Here is a 22,646-nt window from a genome sequence, read left to right as displayed (position 1 = left end):
TAGAACATTCAGAATATATCAAAAAGGAAACACAATGTTTTGAAATTTTCTTCTAAAAACAAGCTTATGTAATTTTAAAATAATTATTTGTAATGCACTGTCTATTATCGAAAATAATCATTCACTCTGGTAGGTATTTGTTCTTTTTACAAAAAAACAAGTAATAGACACCAGGTTAGAGACATAATACATATCAAAATATAAGAAAATTAAATTATTCAATGTTCCTTAAAATGTTTAGTAGATCTACATTTCTACAAAAACATTATGTACTCAAATCTAAGATCAAGCTACAAGTCAAATATACCTGTCTTCCTTGCAGCGTCCTCTTAAATTTATCATTCCCTTAACAATTAGTATCTTTGAGGATGTTTTGTCCTTTTCTGCCCATTTTCCCTGATTAACTGATTCTCATAGCTCCAACCACCCCAAATAAAAATCTTCAGCCTGAATCCTCTTCCCATATTTTCATCAGTCCCAAGGTTTCATTTTTACCTAGATGTACCATAGGAATGAAAAATACCATATACCCAAAATTAAATTCATTATTTTCTTCCATGAGTAAGAGCATGAAGCTCTCAAGTCTAGTGAGGGAAGGCCAAAGGCCAAAAATAAGCAAACAAATACATTAAAATCAGGGAACAATAGGACTAGAAAGAAGGCCAAGACAAGACAAGACCCTTGGTTAACCAGGGCAGTCAGGAAAGGCATTCCTGAAGACGTACAATTGAGCTAGTAACCAAAGAACAAGAGCCAGTGATATAAAAAAATCTATGAGGAAAAAGCATCAACCTGGAAAACCAAAGAGAATCAACTGAAAAACTATTACAAAATACTGATAGTTCAGTGAGGTGACACCAATAAAACACTAAAAATCGACTGTGCTGTTCTGTATTAGCCAAAGCCACCTAAAAAATACAGGCGGGTAAGGGGTAGAAGAAATCTATTTATAATGACAAGCCAAAATATACAAAATAACTAGGAATAAAAAGTTTTAGGGGCTTCTCTGATGGCACAGTGGTTAAGAATCCGCCTGCTAATGCAGGGGACACGGGTTCAAGCCCTGGTCCAGGAAGATCCCACATGCCGCAGAGTAACTAAGCCTGTGCGCCACAACTACTGAGCCTGTGCTCTAGAGCCTGCGAGCCACAACCACTGAGCCCTCGTGCCACAACTACTGAACCCTGCGCGCCTAGAGCCGGTGCTCCACAACAAAAGAAGCCACCGCAATGAGAAGCCCGCGCACAGCAACAAAGAGTAGTCCCCGCTCACCACAACTAGAGAAAGCCCACGTGCAGCAACGAAGACCCAACACAGCCAATAAATAAATAAATGAATGAATAAACTTATTTTAAAAAGTTTTAAATGCACAGAATCTGTACATAACTTCTGAAATTATATTAAGGGAGCATAAAGATTTGAAAAAATCAAGACAAGCATGGAAACACAGAATTACACAAATGGTGTTTTTCACTACATCTCAGAGGAACACAACTTGGTGTAGGACAAGATTCAACAGACACATTCTATAGCTCATTTGGAAAAATTAATTAATGTTTGGGAACATCTAGTACATTTTAGGGGAGGAGGGATGAAAGAATTTTCTCAATGAGATAAAAATGTATCATAAAAGCCTCAAAAGACAAAGAAACCAAGGCAAAAATCCAGTAAGACCCCAAATGTAAGAATTTATGCTATAATGAGGGAACATCTCGAATCAAATGGGAAGGAATCAATTTTTCAATAAATGGAGCTGATACAACTAGCTATCAGGATTTTAAAAAAGGATGGATCTCTATCTCCACCTTACAACGAAATGAGTTCCAGACCAATTAAAGACTAAATGTAAAAAACATAACCATCTGATATGATACCAAAGGCAGAAAGAAATCATAAAGGAAACAAATAATAGATTATATAATTTAATATTTATTAATGTCAAGCACAAATTTAAAAGGTAATCAAACTGTGTTACTAGCCTTACTTTATAAAGCATTCATATAATCAATAAGACAATTCCTCTAAGCCACTCACAGAAGAATAAGAAGAAACACAATTAGCCAAGAAACACATAGGGAAAAAATGTTCAATTTTATTCACAATTTTTTGTTTTTTTAAAAAAATAGTACCATCATTCACCTATAAAAAGGCAAAGACTGAAAAGGTTAAGTCACTATCAGGAAGAGTTAGGTGAACTGGACACTCATTGACTACTGGTGGGGAACAAGAGTGGAATCTTTCTGCAGTGTGGTGGCTAAAGCAAGAGGGCGCTGGAGCCAGACTTCCTCAGTTTAAATGCCGCTAGCTATTTCCCAGCAGTGGGAAAGTTACTCAAACACCTGTGTAGCTCACTGTTCCTTACCTGTAAAATGGGAATAAAAATATTTCTTGCCTTATAAAGTTAAGAAGTAAGTTAAAACACGTAAAACACAGAGAATCAGCCCAGGCACATTATAAGCACTAATGGCTACTACCTGTTACTATTATTTATGTTTGAACACTTCTTCTGTAACACCATGACCTACTAACTGCTAAAGTCAAAGACCTGTTTTGGTCCTCAGTCTTGCTGTTCATCACACATATTACTGCTGGAAACTTTTTCTATCCTAAGTTTCAAAATACTGCAATAACCTGGTTTTCTTACCTTTCTGTAATTTTTCTACTGTTAAAGAAAATTTCAAGGTTCTGTCCATGATCTTTTGATCTTTTTAACTTTTTTCTACATAATCTTGCTCAGGGAACTATCTATTCTCGCAGTTTCACTTTAAATTTAATTTGCCTTGATTAAAAAAAAATTGTGTCCAAATAAGCAGCGCATCCTTTCTTACCAGCTCCTTTCATTCTTTTCATGGTAATACTATTCATCATCTGGACTTGACCCCGTATACTTGTGACTCCTCCCTTTTATTCCCCATTTCCAGTAAGATGACCCATTTTTTACGTTGTTCTTTTAAAACCTTCCTCAAATATGTTCTTTCCCTTCCATCCCACTACCACCATCCACAGACAATTATAACAACACCTTAGCAGTCTATCTTTTTGACTTCCCTCCTCCTATCCATCACCAATCATTCCTGGTTCTCAACAGAGCAAAGAACAAAGTAAAAGCTCTGAAGTTAGATCTTATAGCCTTTCCACAATCTGATCCCAAATGCTTTTTTTTTTTTTTGTGGTACACGGGCCTCTCACTGTTGTGGCCTCTCCCGTTGCGTAGCACAGGCTCCGGACGCGCAGGCTCAGCGGCCATGGCTCACGGGCCCAGCTGCTCCGCGGCATGTGGGATCTTCCCCGACTGGGGCACGAACCCGCGTCCCCTGCATCGGCAGGCGGACTCTCAACCACTGCGCCACCAGGGAAGCCCCCCAAATGCTTTTTTAGAATCACCTCATAACACTTTTACACTTCTCCATATTGTACTTTAAATAGATGGCAATCATTTTCTAAATATCCTTGTTCTTTCCTATCCCAGTTAGCTTGGCTTATATTAATCTCAATACCTAGAATACTCCTCCCATTTCTGTAGAAATACAATCTTACTCCATTCTTCCTCTTAGGTCAAATACTACCCCCTTTGAGAAATCTTCTTTCAGTCCTCTGAACACTATCTGCACCAATTTTATAGAACTATAATATAATTTCCTGATTAAAACTCTCTATTCCCTTAACAGAAGGTTGATGAAAAGCAGAAAATATGCTTTGCCAATATCTAACTAGTATCACTTCAAATATATTGTAGCAGGCATGGGATTATTTATTTAATTAATGAATTTCAGTCTGATTCAGATTCTTCCTTGTACTAATATAGAAGTTCTGGTTTTTTGTTCTGTTTCCTTTTGTTTTTCAAACTGAAGAACCCTTTCTTCAAATGAAAAATGATGCAAGAGGAGTCCAAAGTGACAAATGGGCATCCAAAGTAGGGTCTGTCTCCCTACTCTATGGAGGGTCACAAGTGAAAAGCTACACCCTATGCCCTCAAAAAAAAAAAAAAAAAAAAAAACCCCAAAGGGGCTTTACTGAGTACAGAGTGTACCATTATGAATATTTATTTTGGAATCCAATAAAGCTCTGAAAGGTACTACTGATCACTAATAAATCAGTGTGCTATATACATATTTTATAAGTACTTTCTTTTTTCAACCAGTTGAAAGATTTAAGGAAAAGCTATTAAAAAAAAAAAGAAACGGGGACTTCACTGGCGGTCCAGTGGTTAAGACTCTGTACTCCCAATGCAAGGGGCACAGGTTCGATCCCTGGACAGGGAACTAAGATCCCGCATGCCACATGGTGCAGACAAAAATAAATAAATTAATTAATTAAAATAAAAACTAAAAAGAAATAAATAAATAGAAAAGAAAAGAGCTCTTCCCACATTTTATAAAACCAAGTACAGATATAAATAGAAAGTATTTTCCAAGATATCACAGTCAGGTGATAAAGTTTCAGGATGAAGGTTGTTTTAAAAATAACATTTTCAGTTCTCAGATATCTGTGAAAATGCATCATATGTTGTTTTACAACATATTCACTTAGTTTTCTTTTCCTGAGAACAGAACTGCAATTTGTTTCTATTAGTTAACCTATGCAAGCTAACTAACTAGTATACTAGTAACAGACAAAAACTAGGCTTGGATTGACAAATTCTCATCCAAGTTGAAAGGGTACCTAAATTAAAATATATAACAAGAAAAACTAAATACATACATATATATATACAGAGGAGTGTATGTATATATACAAACATATACATATATATGAATAGATCTATTTACAGATATCTACAGATTAGGGTATAGCCATTATGTATATACATAAACCTATACTATGAGTGCCTTACTCAATAATGAGCGCAGGTACCCAATAATGATTGACTACTAAAGCATGAATGAATTAATAGTAATGAAAATTCAATATTTTAATATACAAATACCTGATAGATTCAGTATCTATGTGCACAGGTGCTATCCTCTCCAAGAGAAACTTGATCATTTCCAGAAAAGGATTTGTAGGCTGTTTGGGGTTGCCCAACTTCTTAGTTATTTCTCGCTGTAATATAGATTTTTAAAATATTAAAAAAGTATTTTTAAATAATTCATTATATTAAAATGTTAAGAACCTATAATAATTAAAACCACATAGTATTGGTGCTGGAATAAACAAATCAATAGGAATAGACTAAGAATTTAGCATAGGAGAAAGGTAATATTTCAAGTAGGTAGAAAAAAGGTAGATTATTCAATATATTGTTATATTGAAATACCTGAACAGACATTTAGAATAAAAGCAGAGTTATATCCCTATCTCACACCTTACACCAAAAATATTCCAAAACGATGAAAACAAATACAAAAGAATAAAACCAAGGGTCAGTGGATATACAAACTTCAACAAGCAAAATTATTAGGGGAGCCCATTAAAACTACAAATTCCTGGGTCTCATTGTGAAGATTCTCGTTTAGTCAACCTGGCGTAGAGCCAAAAATCATCTTTTTTAAAAAAGAATTTAGGACGATGCATGGGCAACAGATTAAGAAATACTGACATCAGGGACTTCCCTGGTGGCGCAGTGGTTAAGACTTCGTGCTCCCAATGCAGGGGGCCCGGGTTCAATCCCTGGTCGGGGAACTAGATCCTACATGCATGCCGCAACTAAAAGTTCGCATGCCACATCTAAGGAGCCTTCAAGCCGCAACTAAGGAGCCCGCGTGCTGCAACTAAGACTGAGCACAACGTAAATAAATAAATAAATATTAAAAAAAAAAATACTGACATCAGTAAACATTTTCATTGACCTGCAACAGAATGGGATTTCATAAGCAGGACTCCAAAGACAAAAACCTTGAGGAGACTGCTGATAGACTTAGCGAGATAACAAAACTATAGTATGTAAAGGACATCATAAACAAAATGAAAAGGGGAAACTACAACAGATAGAAAACTATATCTGCAGCTTAATTAACATACAGTGCCATGACATACTAACAAATGAGATAAAGATAAATATTCCAGAAAAATAGGCAAAGACTAAAAAACACACAATTTACAAAAGAAATAAGAATAGCTAATATACTGAATGAGAAAAAATGGTCAGATGACTAGTAACCAATTTTACAAATCCTATCAAAATAATGATGTTTTTGTTTGAGTTTTGCTTGTTCCCAACAGTGATAACTGGCCAATAATGAATTTATCCTAAAGAAATGAAATCAAGACTGTGTAAAATTACTTAGCTATAAAGATTAAGTATTCTTTACATTAATCAAAAACTGGGAAAAAATTTAAATGTGTAACACAAGTGGGCCGTTCAATAAATTATGGTACACGTATTCAATGGTGTGCTATGTTGCTACTAAATATAATACTGCAAAAGACTAATTAACGAGAAAGTAAAATGTACGAAGATACATGTATAATATAAACATACACCATAATATTAACCACTGTCTCTATAGAGGAATTACAGTTTAATTGTATTGTTATTTTTGTGATATTTTCTAAATTTTACGTAACAAATTACAAAAGGGGACAAAAAAGATTTGGAGGTTTCTCCAAACATGAGCTCTTTTTAAATTTCTCTCCTTACCACACAACCTTCAGCCTGTTTGCAGGAGCATGTTGGACTAACAAGTACTTCTAACTGTTTTCTTATTTTCTCATCATCTTCTAACACCTGTGTGAATTTCTTCATGAAATCCTGAGCCTTACCAGGATCTGGCAAATTTCCTTAAATTAAATTAAAATTCAATTAAAATACAATTTTAGAAATTTATCAAAATAATAAATGAGATCAACATTTTTCATTCCTTTTATTACTTTGATGAATAATCCTAACTTACAAATTCATTTAATTTAATGTGATAAAAATTGTAGAGCACCTTCAATAATAAATTTTCACAAATAAAAATCTGTTTCCTAGAAACATAAAATAAGATCATTATGAAGGACCATCTATGCAGAGAAAGACCAAACTGGCTATTTCTAAATAACTCCTTATAATACTTAAAGGCATTACATGTCTACCTGAGTAATACCAATTTTATTACTATCCCTTGAGCTTGTTGTATACATTGTTCTTTTGTAATTCAGAGTAAGAGATGAAGATCAATCAGTTTTACCTAGAAGAAACCATTTTCCTGTACTGCACTGTTTACTGTTAAACCATCCAGAGATAATGCACACACGCACGCATGCTACTTGGCACCAACCCATGCTGAGCAACACGTTCCAGGTGTTACTGCTGGGTAGGCCATTATCACATGAGAAAGGATGAGTTCTTGTAGAATCATAGATGAGTTTTATACTACTCTTCTAATACATCATGTATCAAAACACTTATGAAAGCTAATAAAATATTCATCCTAGAATCTTTTTTTTCTGGCTACTCACAACTGTGAGGGAGAACAAGACTAGGTAGGATCCTTCTAATAACAGAAATTATAATATAGAACTATGGACTCTAATAAAAGTAGTAGAAATGTGTTGAATCTTAAAATATGAATACAGTAAATGCAGTCTTCAAGTTCATATACAACTCTGAAATTCCATTTTAACTCTTGGCTAGATGACTGAATATAGTAAGAACAAATTTTCCTCCTAACTACTTGACTGTATGACATTTCCATATTTCTAGAATACAAAAATTCTACTGTACTGTTTGTCAACAGTTTTGGAAAATGTCACTTTACAGCCCCTCCATAACATATAGGCATCATATTAAAGGCTACAATAAAGCATACCATTTAAGAAACAAAACAAAAAGAAAGTGAAATGGGGATAGAGGGAGGGGGAGGGAGAGAGAGAGGAGGGAAGGACAGAGATGGAGACAGGGAGGAAGGGAAAAACAACAACAGAAAACCCCTTTAATTCAGGATTCTACAAACGTACTAGACCATGGAACTCTTTTTTCTGATGATACTATTAACACCTGCAGGATACTGGCATTCTTCACAACAGAATTTGGGAAATACTGTACTTGTTGTAAGAAAATGGATAGGGGGTTAAAAAAAGAAAGAATATAGGAGACGATCTCCTTTAGGGGACAGTGTCTGCAGCCAAACAACCAGAGAAATAGTTGTTAAAAAGCAATAGCACAAAATCACTTGCTTTAAGTTATCCAAAGGGACTGAAAACTAATTTATGTTTAACTACTCAGGACTAAAAGACATTTTGGTCTTTTTGGGAAATTTCTACTCATGCTAAAACTTCTATCACTTAGTCTAATACCCAGTGAATTAGGTTACTGTTCTCTTTGGTGTCTTAGCATTACTTCCACACACATCTGGGAATATTTGTTAACATCTCAAAAATCCGTCTAAGAACTCTTCATTACTACCACATGGAAGCTCAGTAGAAGCATTCCTCCAGGTGTTCCTGATTTTCCCTCCATCCATATGCTATACACAGTGATCCCTGAGGTGAGAGGAAAAGCAAATGACCTATAAAAACCGCTACTTTTTCCTACCCCTGCCCTGAACAAAGGAGATGTGCTACACAATCCTTTAGTATTTACTGTTAAAGGCAATTAAATAACATTTTATTTAAAATCACTGAAAGTAAAAAAGCAAAATAATTTTTTTTTCAAAGAAGCTCTCTTGTAGTTATTAGGTATATCTTTCATTGTAAATTTTGACTCAGGATGAAATTAGCTTCAGATAGATTCACATTAGACCAAGCAATACCAAAGCACACATGCAGTTTTTAACAGCAAGGTTACACAGTAATTTGAATGTATTCTCAAAAATAAATTTATGTAATAAAACCCAGCTTTTGCTCGTATCAACACACAAAATAATCCTGTGTAGTATGCAAAATAAATGAAAATCGGAAAAAAAGGAACGCTGGGCGTGTTGGGGGAAAAAAAAATCAATCAAAAAACTTTAATATTTTCCTATATTATCATAGCCTAAAATGGAACTCCAAGAAACACTTTATATTATCCGAAAGAAGTGTTTCAAATAAACCTTAAAGTTTACATATATTTGAAATAACTTACTTGTAATAACCATCACTTTTGAAAATATGGCCTTGACACTGGCATCTGTCTGTAAATCACACAAAAAATGCAAAATTAGAATCTCCTGTACCAAGTATACCACACTAAAACAAGATGTAAATAATAAGGGAAATGGGGAGAGGGTAGGGGTATATGTAAACTCTGTACTTTATGCTCATTTTTCTGTAAACCCAAAACTACTCTTTTAAAAGTCTTTTAATTTTAAACAATTAGTAAATAGCAAAAAAAAAAAAAAAATCTCCTAACAATAATCTTCACTGTATTCTTCAGAAAGTTAAGTAAGTAAAGTTAAGTTAACCCATTCATGCTCTCGGCCCACGCCCTGACCACCACTATATGCTCCTTCTTTGGCCATGTTTAAACTCCAGATGAACCGAATGAAAGGTAGAAGTGAAGTCATACTCCACTGTCGTTGCCTCTTCCCTTGTCCTGTTTTGTCAGCCTCCAAAACAAAAACAGATGACTGCTACATCAACCTTTTGGGACACAGAGATATTTTGTTTTTCTTAAGTACTCAAAGAACAGGACAACTAAGTTTAAAAAAGGAAACTAATCTGGAAATGTTGGTTTTCACATTTTTAGCCTATCTCAAACAAAAAGTTGACAATTAAGTATATAATTCTGATTGAACCGAGGTATTCCTAAAATCGTTAACCCTGAGGATTATAAGGCATAGTCATGAAGCCACTGGGAAGACACTGGATGAAGACAATGAAGATGCCACTGACAGGTACAAAAATTTTCCAAGAGTGCTAGTTATTTGTTGCATCAGGGTAGTATTTCAGTGAATGAATGTGTTCATCACATTGTGCTGCACGTAATACACTCTGTAAAGTCACATGTATAAAAGATGTTTCTAAGAATACTAGTTATTCATTCCATCAGGTGTTATTAAAAAAAAAAGTCCCTGAGCAACTCTGCATAAAATACTGAGCTAGAGAAACATTGGGGTGAAAGCAACAAATCAAAAAATAAACAAATAAACTGTCCCTATTGAGAAGGAGCTTTCTAAAACGAAGGAGAGACAAAGAATAATAGAATAGCATACAAGAGCTAATTCCCAAATATTTGGAACTTAATAGATCTGACTAGAAACATAAGATTTCTATTGTTTTTCAATTTGGGGGGAAAGAGGTGGTGCTGGCCTTACTAGAAGTTGATCCACATGAAAAAGAAACATCACCAACAAAGTACAATACTGCAGGGCTTCCCTGGTGGCGGCGCAGTGGTTGGGAGTCCACCTGCCGATGCAAGGGACGCGGGTTCGTGCCCTGGTCCAGGAAGATCCCACATGCCGCGGAGCGGCTGGCCCATGGGCCATGGCCCCTGAGCCTGCGCGTCCGGAGCCTGTGCTCCGCAACAGGAGAGGCCACAACAGTGAGAGGCCCACGTACCGCAAAAAAAAAAAAAAAAGTACAATACTGCAAACTACAGAGTCACTTTGAGTGACACTGAGCAAATCAATTTAGTTACATGAAGTAGAAGGGCTACATTACTAAGAAAGAATAAAAACTATCTTAATCAGAAGGAATAATGAGGAAGTCAATGAAACATGTACTGATTATTATATCTAAGAGTCTTCCTGGTAAAATAGGCAGAATTATAAACAGCCAAAAGTTAAACACAGCTTTGTATTTTTTTTCTAACTTTATAATATCTACTACAATTCTCAGTATAAAGTGAATATTAAGTAATAAGAGACTATGAATTCTCCTTTCACTAGAATTCCACTTTAGAGTACTATCCTCCTCCATTCTGTTTCTTCTTCATCCCCCACCACACATGAATGAGAATTCCCTCTTTGATTTGGATAACTTGTTAATTATTTTAAGATAATTTAAAGGAAAATACCACAAAGTGGAAGGGAATAAAACATTGTAACTGAATTGAGATTGTATTTTATTTCATGTAGACTGAACAGGAATGTCATGAGACCCTCCCAAGTTTTTATGAACAGGCAAAGGACAGAAGCCCCCACTAAATAAAATTTAAAGGGACAGTGAGAATCAAAAACAAAGTTATTTTTGGTTACCGTCTCATACATCACACTGTTCAACATATGATCTACACACTTATGCTATTCGGCTGCTAATGACTTCAATAATGCCTAAAATCAGGAATAATTTTATACACATGCAAATAAGAACATTCTTGCAACTTTACCTAAAGGAAGTAAATTAACAAGTCTCTAGGTGGCAAAAAAGGGCACTTTAACCAGAGCTTATTATCTGAAACACATCAACACTGCATTATAACACTGACTAACACACGTTTATTTGGTTGAAACACACTAACTTAACTGGGATTTTCCAATTTTCCTCCTTTGCACAGAACGTACTGAAATAGCAGAATCTCTAAAACTAGTTTTAAGTCATTGACTATAAGGAAGAACTTCTTCTAGCAGGTTCAATATACTCAGGAATCACAGAAGGTTAAATTATGTTCAATAAACCATAAACAAAGAGGTCATTGTTAGCCTATAAAACAAAAAAACTACTCAGTTGTAAGCTTCAATCAGGCAAACAAGTGGTATGAAATGCCTTATTACTAGTGATTTAGAGGTTAAGAAAAAAGTGAGGTCACTAAAAACCACTCAAACAACTACTGTTAGCTTACTGATTTTTAGGGCAAACGGCAAGATTTACACCTAGGAAAACTGGAAATTTTCTCCCCTTAGATGAAACAACTCCATTCTGTTGACCTCTGTCCTATGAACATGAGGTGTATGTCGGGGGGGGGGGGGTGGTCCACTGTGCTTGAAAAAGAAACAAAAAATAACACTACACTGTTTTCCCTGGATGCAATTTAAAATGACCAGGCACACTGATTTTTAGATGAATTATACTTTTTATAGGCCTACATACAACATTCTCAAACAACATCAACTGGATGAATAACCACCATTAAATTGTAATTATGAAGACCAGGTAATACATTAAAATTACCATATTAATTATAAGTAAAAATATCATGATACTAAACTATAATTACATGATATTAAAACTTTCTATAACCACAAGACTATATAAAGATGATGGGAGCATTTCAGTATAGCAACATTAAGTGTAATTTTACTGTTTTCTATGCTTTCAATAATGCTGAGTTATTGTTTTGGTTTTATTTTTTTAATTTTAAAGCTACCAAAAAAGGCTTCATTCTGTGTACACAGAAGCACATTCTCCTTCCTGTTGGGTATCACCTTTTGCAGATATAGTAAATTTAAATTTTTCTAAGCAATAAGTTTCTTAAAAATTTCAGTGTTCTAAGTTAGAGATCATAGGTTCTAGAGTCAGAAGTGTTCCACACAGAAATAGTTGTTCAACACATAGCAAAAATGTTGATAACTTACTTTGGGTTGCTTAATTAAGTCAAGCAAATCCTTTACTTGATGTCGGAGCAGATTTTGACATTTCCACATTTCATTCAGTGCTCTGAAAAACACATACATAAATTTAAATAACAAAACAGGATAAACATCCTTCCAGAATATCCCAACCATGTTAATTTTTTCTAAGAGTTCAAATTACAAATGGAGATGACAGAGAAGGGTAAAATTTACAGGACTAAGCAACCGATGATACATGAAGAGAAAGAGAGAAGTCAAATATAAGAGATAATAACATTTGAAGAGATGGCTATATCAAAAGAAAGGGATTAGTGGTGGTTGTTTTTTCTTTTGTATAAAAATAGCGAAAATCTATCATTAACTGGAACATGTTTGTAGGCAAGGGCATAGCAATGAACTGCAGAGATTACAAACTTAAGAAATAAAGCAATATTTAATGGAGTAAGGTCTTGTATTCAATAGCAGGCCGGATGAAAAGGAATGAAAGACACAAACGGAAAAGACTGAGCCCTGAGAGAATGGAGATACTTTTTCCTGAAACAAAAATATTATAATTTTACATTATATTATATACTTTTATTTATAAGTAATATTTAAAAATTACATTATATGTATATAAGTGAACATTCATTTTATATGGCAAAAATTTTGATCACCATAACACTTCTATTGTTCTCAGGCAGAAATTTAAATCTAAAAAAAATTATATAGGTACTCAAAAAAATATACATAAATCACAGACAGCAGTTAATGTTATTTAAATACTAAGTTATAGAATATCAGAACCACTCACATTTAAAATTTTAAAAAGGAAATTTTCCAAGACCAAATAATACTTCTCATTGTTTTCAATTATCTATACTTCTATTAACCTCCATTATCACACATATGAAGCACTGCCATAAGAGTAATTTAATATAGAAGCATATAAAACCATATAAAAACACACTTTTTCTTTTGATAGACAAGGCAATTGTTTAATATTTTCACCCTCCTCAGCAGTATGTTTTAAAAATATCTTTGCATTTTTTAAAGGAGACAAATTAGCTTAAATTTGGACAATTCCTTCATAGTAGTCCCTTCAACATGGTACTGGCAAAACAACAGTACTGGGGCATTTTCATCTTGAAATAGCTAAACTTTACTGTCTTCCAGTTACTAAAGTTCCACAAAGTTTAACTGGCACACTTTAAGAATGTAAACATTAAAACAAAAATGACCATTATCCAGAGGACTGTAAATAATTTTCAAAGAAACAGAGTAGTCATCTGTGAAATTACTTGTGAACTCCAAAGTCAATGAATTCTCTCCTTACCTATACATTTTATCACTACTTAAAACTTTTGAAAGCCCTGGATTTTGAAACTTGCTTTCACTTAAAGCAGAAAAATAAAGCAGAAATTATCTTATTTATTAACTTAAAGATGAAATCTTAAGCAATTCTAAAGCTTATTATAAACTATCATGGCTATAGCTTAAATCAAAAAGTGACCATCACTGACTAAGAATTTGTATTATAACATTCAGGGGGAGCATCCTCTTGAGCATTTCAATTAAATTATATTAAGCAGCAAAGACAATTTGTCCTTGTGCTTTGCCTTTCTAAACAGTACTTAAGGAAAAAAGGTTGTACTAGTAGAAGCAGTATTACTACAATAGGAAGACAAATATCCATTTATTTAACATTAGCCTGAATTCCAGCTCTGTCACTAAATAAACGTGAAAAATCTGGATAGAGCCTGGATACTCTTCCATTTGTTAAGTGACATTTTAAGTAGACAACTAGTTCCCTCACTATGGCTTCTTGTTTGCACCAACATACCACAGGTTAGCATCAGTTCAAAGAAACAAACGACTACCATTGGGCTGCAGTCAGAAACCTGTCCAAATGTTGAAGAGAAACTCTCCTCCAACCTTCTACTCCCAACTGGCAAATTACCCATCAGACTCCACAGTTCAAAACTGTCTAGATGAGAGCCTGATCAATGAAAGAGAAGATCACAACCAGGACACCTGATACTACCACTTACTCTTGTCACTGACAGTTGTTCTGGGGAACTTGAGGGAAGTAGAAATACACACCATGATCAGACAGTACCCAAGCTTGCCTCTATTCTCCTTTCCAGTAATCAGTATACTTACAGTTAACCTAGGGACTTACCCAAAAGTGGGTACACATCAAAAAGTCTAAAATATAGGAAGTATTTTGTCTTCCCCAAAAGAACACAGATACAGAATAAAATATATGGCTCTTTCAGTAAATAAGAAAAATCCTTACCAAACAAGTTCTTAGCAGGAACCCGCCTGCCAAGCAGCTATTTTTTTTTTTTTTTTGCTGTACGCGGGCCTCTCACCGTTGTGGCCTCTCCCATTGCGGAGCACAGGCTCTGGACGCGCAGGCTCAGCGGCCATGGCTCACGAGCCTAGCCACTCTGCGGCATGTGGGATCTTCCTGGACTGGGGCACGAACCCGTGTCCCCTGCGTCGGCAGGCGGACTCTCAACCACTGCGCCACCAGGGAAGCCCCCTAAGCAGCTATTTTAAAATACTTTTCAAACTAATTAGAGGTCACAAAAATTCAAATGACTTTCTGGGCTAGAATGGTAAGGTAAATGAATGAAGTAGGACAGGTGTTATAATACAGAGTATTATATACAGAGGACTGTGGTGAAATTAGAAACATTAAGTAAAACATCAATATTATTAGTATTCAGACCAATGAAAAAAATGAGAAAAAATGTGACCCCCAAAAGATTGGCAAAAAATAAGATGCCTGATAATGTTTTGGAGTAAGAGTATAAATTAGTATAATCATATTGGGAAATAATTTGACTAGTTTATAATGCTGAAAATGTGCATCCTCAGCAATTCCAGTCATAGCTGTATACCAGTGATCCTAAACCCTGGTTACCCATTACAATCTCCAGAAACGCTTTCCTAAAAACCCCAATGCCCACACTACACTCCAGACAAAATTAAATGATGATCTCTGAGGATGAGATTCATGTGTCAGTATTTTTTAAACCTCTCCACGTGATTCCAATGTGCAGCCAAATTTGAGAACCACTCATAACCATACGTTAGAGAAACCCTTGCATGTGTATACTAAATTGAAAAATGTTCACAGTAGTACTATTTGTATTATTAAAAAAATGGAAAGACACAAATGTTCATTCTTTGCACTGACTCAGATTTGCAATGCCAAGATGATGGAATAAAACTGTGGTTTAATGACAAAGTAATTCAGTACCACAGTGAAAATGAATGACCCACAAGCTATACATATAGAGTAGATGAAGCTTAGGAACGTAATAGAGTGGCGTGAAAAAACAAGTCACAGAAGAGTATACCCACAATTATTCCGTTTTCATAAAGTTCAAAAACAAGCAAAAATTAAAAATATATTATTAAGGGATACATACATACATATGATAAAACTTTTTTAAAAGGAAATGAGAAACACAAAATTAAAGCTAGTGGTTTCCTCTGGGAGGAAGATAGGAGGATGAAAGAGAGAAGTGTTCACAAGTTCATACATAGTTTTATTTTATTACTATGCTTCAAAACTCATGATTTGTGTGCATTAAATACTTCATGATAATAAGTGTAAAGACTTTTGGAGAAAATAATCACAGATAAATGTAAAGTTAAAGTGTAAGTAATAAAATGTTAAGAAGCACTAGGTGTATAGTTGGTCACTTAATTCCAAGAAGTTGATTAAAATAAAAAGTAATTTTAAAAACATTATCTCTCTCTCTCTCTCTTTTAAGTATTTTAACTTAAAAGAGATAAATACTCATTCACTCACCAACCATTTCTGTAGAATCAATTGATCCACAGATTGGAAATTACTTTCAGCTTTTCCATGACATTATCTTCCAGTATATCTCCTATGTCACCATTTTTTCTTTTTAATTCAATCAAATGGACTTGTCATTTAAGTGATGAATGATATCTGATAAAAATATTTAGTTTTGAAACTGCTATTTATGTTTTGTGTATTCTATTTTCAATTATTTTTTATTTTCTTTTCCACTTCTGGTATTAAGGTTTTCATTAATTTTTTGCTCCTATGGGTTTAGAAGTTATACATTCGAATTCTATTTTTTTAGGGGTGACTCAAAGTTTTAATATGCACACTTGATTCATGGTCTCATTAATCAACATGTCTGTCCTCACTCTTATATGACAAAAGAACATTAGAACACTTTGCCTGCCATCTTAACGTGCTGTTATCTGACAGGGTCTACCCTGGCATGGGGCAGGGTATCCCAGGGACTCTCAAAAGAGTTCGCATGTCATTGCAGTGGTGTACACGGGCACAACAGCAGCCTAGATGATAACCTACTTTTTAATCCAGACCAACCCCTTGTAAAGAAAACTTTATCCTATTCCTTCCTTCTGGATTCAATTTCCTTTTTTATTCTTTAGTAATTTTTTCAAGTAGGATTTATGAGTGGTGAACTCTCATTTTTTGCTTGCAAGTGTCTTTAATTCATTTTTACTCCTGAATGACAGTTGAACTGAGTCAAGGAGTCCAGATTGGGTGTGATTTAAATAGGTTGTTTCAAATGGGATATATACATATCCTATCTCATCCATTCTAAGAGGCCATCAACTGCACCATGAAGAAAAGGATGCATTACAATTCCACAGATGCTAGCATATGAAAATTTTATGTTTTACAATTAATTATAGAGGTAACATATTTTACTATACGCAGTGGAAAAAGAATGAGCTTTGGAACCAGGAAGAACTGAGTTCAAATTCTGGCTTTGGGGCTTCCCTGGTGGCGCAGTGGTTGAAAGTCCGCCTGCCGATGCAGGGGACACGGGTTCGTGCCCTCAGTCCGGGAAGATCCCACATGCCGCGGAGCGGCTGGGCCCATGAGCCATGGCCGCTGAGCCTGCGCGTCCAGAGCCTGTGCTCCGCAACAGGAGAGGCCACAGCAGTGAGAGGCCCACGTACCGCAAAAAAAAAAAAAAATTCTGGCTTTGTCTCTTATTACTTGTGTAATTTTGTGCAAGTTCATTGATCTCTGTGGGATTCAGCTCATCATGTGTAAAACAGAAAAAAAAATCATTTATACTGGGAGTTTCCAAGCTTTTCCTATAAAAGGCCAGAAAGTAAATATTATAAGCTTTGTGGGTCATAAGGTCCCTGTTGAAACTACTCAACTCTGCCAATTGTAGCAGAAAAGCAGCCACAGTTAACACATATTCCTGTGCCTGAAGTACAGTGGGTATCAAGAAATGTACATTTCTCCCCCTACAACCCTTTTTGTCAACATTCCTATGAAAGATATAAATAGCATACATAATAATTTCCATGTGGGAAGTGCAGTTAAAAGTCCCATTAAGCTGTGGTAGGAATGAAAATTATATACAGCTCCGTATACTTCTAATTTCTGAATATTTAATCCCCATTAGCTGGGGATTAAGTTACACATTCACTGGAATACTGATGATCTAAACTTTCTGAAACCTAGAGCATATCCATCTCTAGGCCTCAATTTCCTAAGCCTCAGTACGATTCAATTAGCAATGCCTCTCCCATGTCCAAAATGCCAATTCCCTACAAAGCCATACAAAAGCATTTTGAATGAAACATGGTCATAAAAATGTATTTGTGCTTACCTTTATATCAAACTATAACACCATGTTGAGGCTATGCAGCACAAAAATATGTATCCTACTGCCCTACTCTATAATTCAAATCAGTATCAGGTGAAAATAAGAAAGTACTAATTTCACAATATGGACCTTTCTAATGCCTTAAGGAATACAAACAAAAACAAAAGGTACATCAGCATTTCTTGAGACAACAATATGAAAATCTGGAGAGAGAAAAACTAAATCCTAAAAGATTCCATGTCAATCAGCTCTGTTTTTTAATTAGTTACAAAACTCCTTGTTAATCTCATGTTAATAGCAGTACTTTCTGAAAAAATATCCTATCCAAGTATTTTATTGTGTCTGACCATTTGAACAATGTTTGCATTACATAAATTGTTGACATTTAAAAATACAGTTGTTTTCTTTTCCATAAAATCCAGCATACTGCAAAAGACGGAAAGAACAGAGTTTAACATTTGAAACATACTTCACAGCATTTAAATCCAGTGTGGCATACAAATAATATAAGCATTTCATCCGTTCTGTAGTTTCCAAATTGTGGGGGACCATGTATTGAGCAAAGATCCGTTCAACAAGCAATCTACGAAAAAACATAAAGTACTGTATTAATTTCTTTAAATGTACATATTAAATATGTACGTAGATTTCCAAAACACATAAAGAACACATATAAAAGAGCTTCTTCTTTCTGAGTAGAGATGAGATTTCCAAATCAAAGATTTCTTTCTATAAGAAGAAGAGGCAAAGAAAAAATTTTAGCTGGATGTACTGGAAACAGTCCTATACCTAACTAAGATTAACTACTTCTGCATGACCTTGGGCAAGTTATATACCAGGGACTCAATTTCATTGGCTAAATAATAAAGGGTTAAAAAACTACACCAGAACCTTCCAAGTGACAAATTCGAAACATCTATAAGTTAACCATAAAGAAATGTTTAAGATTCTTGACTTTTTGTAGTGATCATCATGAAAAGAGACCTAGATAAAAGTAAAAAAAAGAAAAAAAGGAGAAAAGAAAAATTAAATGGTGGGGGGTGGGCTATGAAACCATAATGCAAATCTCTGTGCACTGATGCCACACGCTCAAAAAGCTTAAAAATGTCAATTTTCTAAAAATAATAACTATAAAGTCTCTTAGATAATATCAACCTAAGATACTCAGTTTCTGCTTCCCATACCTCTTAAAATTGTAAGATGTCCTACTGGTTCTTAATTTTCTCATTCTCACCTGTTAATAAGCAAGATCATTTGGACCCCACTAAAAATTCATCAAATCAATGCAGACTGCAAGCAGAATTTACAGTTCTACTAACTACTAAATCGCTAGGTTCCATATAAGATCTAACCTTACACACTGGAATAGAAAAATACAAAGATTATATTCAGATAATGTGTTTTTATATAAATTTATAAACTAGTTTTTTTAGCCTTGAGTAGGAATTGTTTGTATTTAAAATGTCTAAATCCAAAGGTTGTATACTTATTTTAATTTTATTTGAAAAAATGAATGTGAATCCTTATAACACAATTATCTATGAAACAAAATTTAAATAATTACATACACTCCTACTTTCAAATATTACTCTGTTAAAACACAGTATACGAAAATGACCATAAAAGACGTATCCATCCCTAAAGTTATATGTACATTACTACTTCATTTATGGCTTTGGTGGGAAAGCAACTAGTCACTCGCTACCTTTAATTTGCAGTAAAAACTGAGGAGGGAGTTTAAAGTTATAAAGAAAATAGTTAGCCTAAAACAACAGCTCAACAACAGTTATATAATACCAAAAGCACTAAACATTTTACATGTGGTGTCTTTAACTTACCTATCATCAATACTATTTTGATAATATATATGTAGCAATTTGTCTTTGATCCATGAAATCTGTTTTGCAGCATCTTTCCCAGCTGCTGATTGTAAAGCATATTTCTTATAGATCTGGGCAAGTCCCATCATGGCTTCTTTGCGCACTCTCCACTTAAAAAAAACAAAAATTTTTCTCGTAATTTAAAAATGCCTCCGTTATATTAATTCAGTAAAGTCTAGTTTCCCAGTTTTTTTATTTACTTTATACAATTTATTTTCATCATACCTCAGTTCCTGGATGTCAGTCTGTAATGACTGTATGAAAAAACACAACTATCATTTTAATATATCTACTATGTCAAGCACAGACATCTATTAACGTGTATAAAGAATTTTAATGCTTTGATATCTTATACCCATTACCAATCCCTAAAAAACAAAACTCAATCACAATCTACTTAATGTCACTTAGAATGAGTGAGGGAAAGCATGCTACCAAATTGTAAAAGGCAAAGACAGTTAAGTGGATAAACTGTGAGCTATTCCTTATAGAGTTTTTTCCAAATTATGGTCTATATTAAGCATACGTGTATTAAAGGTATACATGACAATGGCTTTATCAGATGCTGAATGCAAAGACACATCAGTGGTTCATTTTGTATATCTGGCAAAGACGTTCAGGTATAAAGGTATTCAACTATTTTCTAAAATAAATACATATCTGTTACAGTATACCTAACATTAATTATCTTGGTATGAGTTTAATCTTAAATTTTACATAAACACAGCACTATAATCAGTAGGGTGTAAGTAATATTAAGAACTTCATGAATCTGCGAAGATTATTAATTTTTCCTTTGCAGTCTGTCACTCACAGCAACATTTTTCTCTTGGTTTCTCTTTCAATTAATTACAGTAAATAATAGTCCTTATTTCATCCATCCACTGCATACATACTGAAATAAAAGACTTCAAAAGCTTTACTCATAAAATAAAAATTCAATATGTTTGTAAAAACTTTATCTCCAATTCCCTATCTTATCTCTAATTCCCGAAAGTGCTACTTTAGGGAAAATTTAAAGATATAGATAGAGCATATTCTAATACTGCCAGTAACATAAATATATTTAATTATTTTTTGGTACTCAATTAATATTTATATGAATGAACCAAGCAGTACTATGATGAACACACCATGATGATCAAAAACATACATGAATTATGATCCCAATAATACACAAATACTTAGCTTAAATTCTAAGTTTAACTATGAAAAAGTTTACTTGAACACTTAGAAGGCTGTTATCCTACCATGATGCAAACCTCCTTTTCCTTCTTTACAGCTTTTGGCCTTTTCATTGTTTAATACCGTACTGAAATATTCAATAACAACAAGTCTAAATTTATCAACTAAAATAAGTTGCTCTGAATACCTGTAGATTTGGAGGGAAAACCATGCAATTCCTGTCCATGTATTCTCCATCCACAACCCACATGATCAAAGAGAGAATTAAATGATGGAGATAGCACAATCAACCATACAAGTGACTTTCAAAATGTTGTGAAGTTTTTACCTAGTTACAGCTATTCATATCTACCAAGAGGCCTCCCACTTTCTTTGCTTATTAACCCCTAAATACACCAAAGATTTTCATCCTTCACCAAAATTACTCTTAAGTCTAAGTCTGTAAAATCCATGCCATCAAGGAAAGGCAAAGGGGAGGAGGGGAGAATAAATATTCACTGAAACACTTACTGAGTGCCTAATACATTCTAGGCAACATGGAATACAAATGTAAGACACAGTGCCCTCTTCAGAAGCCACTAACTAAAGAGTGGAGCTGTTCAGTGCTCTAGAAGGAAGATTTGGGGTCATGGGAGATAGGCTCGAAGCATGCTGCTCTGCTGGGGTTAGCTTTGCCATGTTGAAAACATTTTTGGGACTTCCCTGGTGGCGCAGTGGTTAAGAATCCGCCTACCAATGCAGGGGACACAGGTTCGATCCCTGGTCCGGGAAGATCCCACACGCAACTGAGCAACTGAGCCCGTGCGCCACAACTACTGAAGCCCACGCTCCTAGAGCCCATGCTCCGCAAAAAGAGAAGCCCACGCTCCTAGAGCCCATGCTCCGCAACAAGAGAAGCCGCTGCAATGAGAAGCCTGCACACCACAACAAAGAGTAGCCCCCACTCGCCACAACTAGAGAAAGCCTGCATGTAGCAACAAAGACCCAACACAGCCATTAATTAATTAATTAATTAAAAGAAAAAAGAAAACATCTTGTATTTTCCATTCCATAGAAATTATAATACAATCAGCTAGAGGACTATGAACTGATACCCATATGAAAGGAAAAAGAGAAAAGAGAAGTTGTGTTCAGAGGCCTTTTCAAAAGTCACTTACTAAAATTAGTGTACAGGTTAAACATCTGATTACTCTACCATTTAGAGCTGACCCATTTTGAGGATGAGAACAAATAATCCTAATAAAGAAAAACTAATAAAATTTAATGTAACAAAAAGTAAAATCTTCTCATAAACATTATTTTAGATATTAAAATGCCTCCCCCCCAAAAAGGGCTAATTACATTTAAATCTCAATATTTTCAAATGAAATACTATTAAACTTCAAGTATTCAAAATGCAAACCTACTAATAATTATTAACCCTACTTACCCGTTTGTCTAATGTTCTCTCTCTCACAAAATTAAGTAAGTGATCATTGACCAGAAGAATATCCTTTTTAGCAGCTGTAACTATAGACACAATAACATCATGTCTAATAGCTTCCTCAGGGTCATGTGACCTCACTTTAAGATACTCTGAAAGATAAAATTTT

At 34.6% G+C, this 22,646-nt stretch overlaps 1 protein-coding gene across 1 annotated transcript in view; it reads right to left on the bottom strand.

The window, feature by feature from the left end:
• Nucleotides 1-22,646, bottom strand: part of PDS5B (PDS5 cohesin associated factor B) — a 195,916-nt gene that overhangs the window by 70,175 nt on the left and 103,095 nt on the right. The window contains exons 11-17 of the mRNA XM_060129154.1: nucleotides 22,484-22,629; nucleotides 19,828-19,979; nucleotides 18,459-18,572; nucleotides 12,360-12,441; nucleotides 8,990-9,038; nucleotides 6,581-6,720; nucleotides 4,928-5,043 (exon numbers count right to left, since the gene is read on the bottom strand). Coding sequence (XP_059985137.1) covers nucleotides 4,928-5,043; nucleotides 6,581-6,720; nucleotides 8,990-9,038; nucleotides 12,360-12,441; nucleotides 18,459-18,572; nucleotides 19,828-19,979; nucleotides 22,484-22,629 — 799 coding nt within the window. The remainder of the gene's footprint in view (nucleotides 1-4,927; nucleotides 5,044-6,580; nucleotides 6,721-8,989; nucleotides 9,039-12,359; nucleotides 12,442-18,458; nucleotides 18,573-19,827; nucleotides 19,980-22,483; nucleotides 22,630-22,646) is intronic.

Source organism: Lagenorhynchus albirostris, chromosome 18 (assembly GCF_949774975.1).
Source record: "Lagenorhynchus albirostris chromosome 18, mLagAlb1.1, whole genome shotgun sequence".
NCBI classification, from domain to species: domain Eukaryota; kingdom Metazoa; phylum Chordata; class Mammalia; order Artiodactyla; family Delphinidae; genus Lagenorhynchus; species Lagenorhynchus albirostris.
This window is presented reverse-complemented; position numbering and strand designations above follow the sequence as displayed.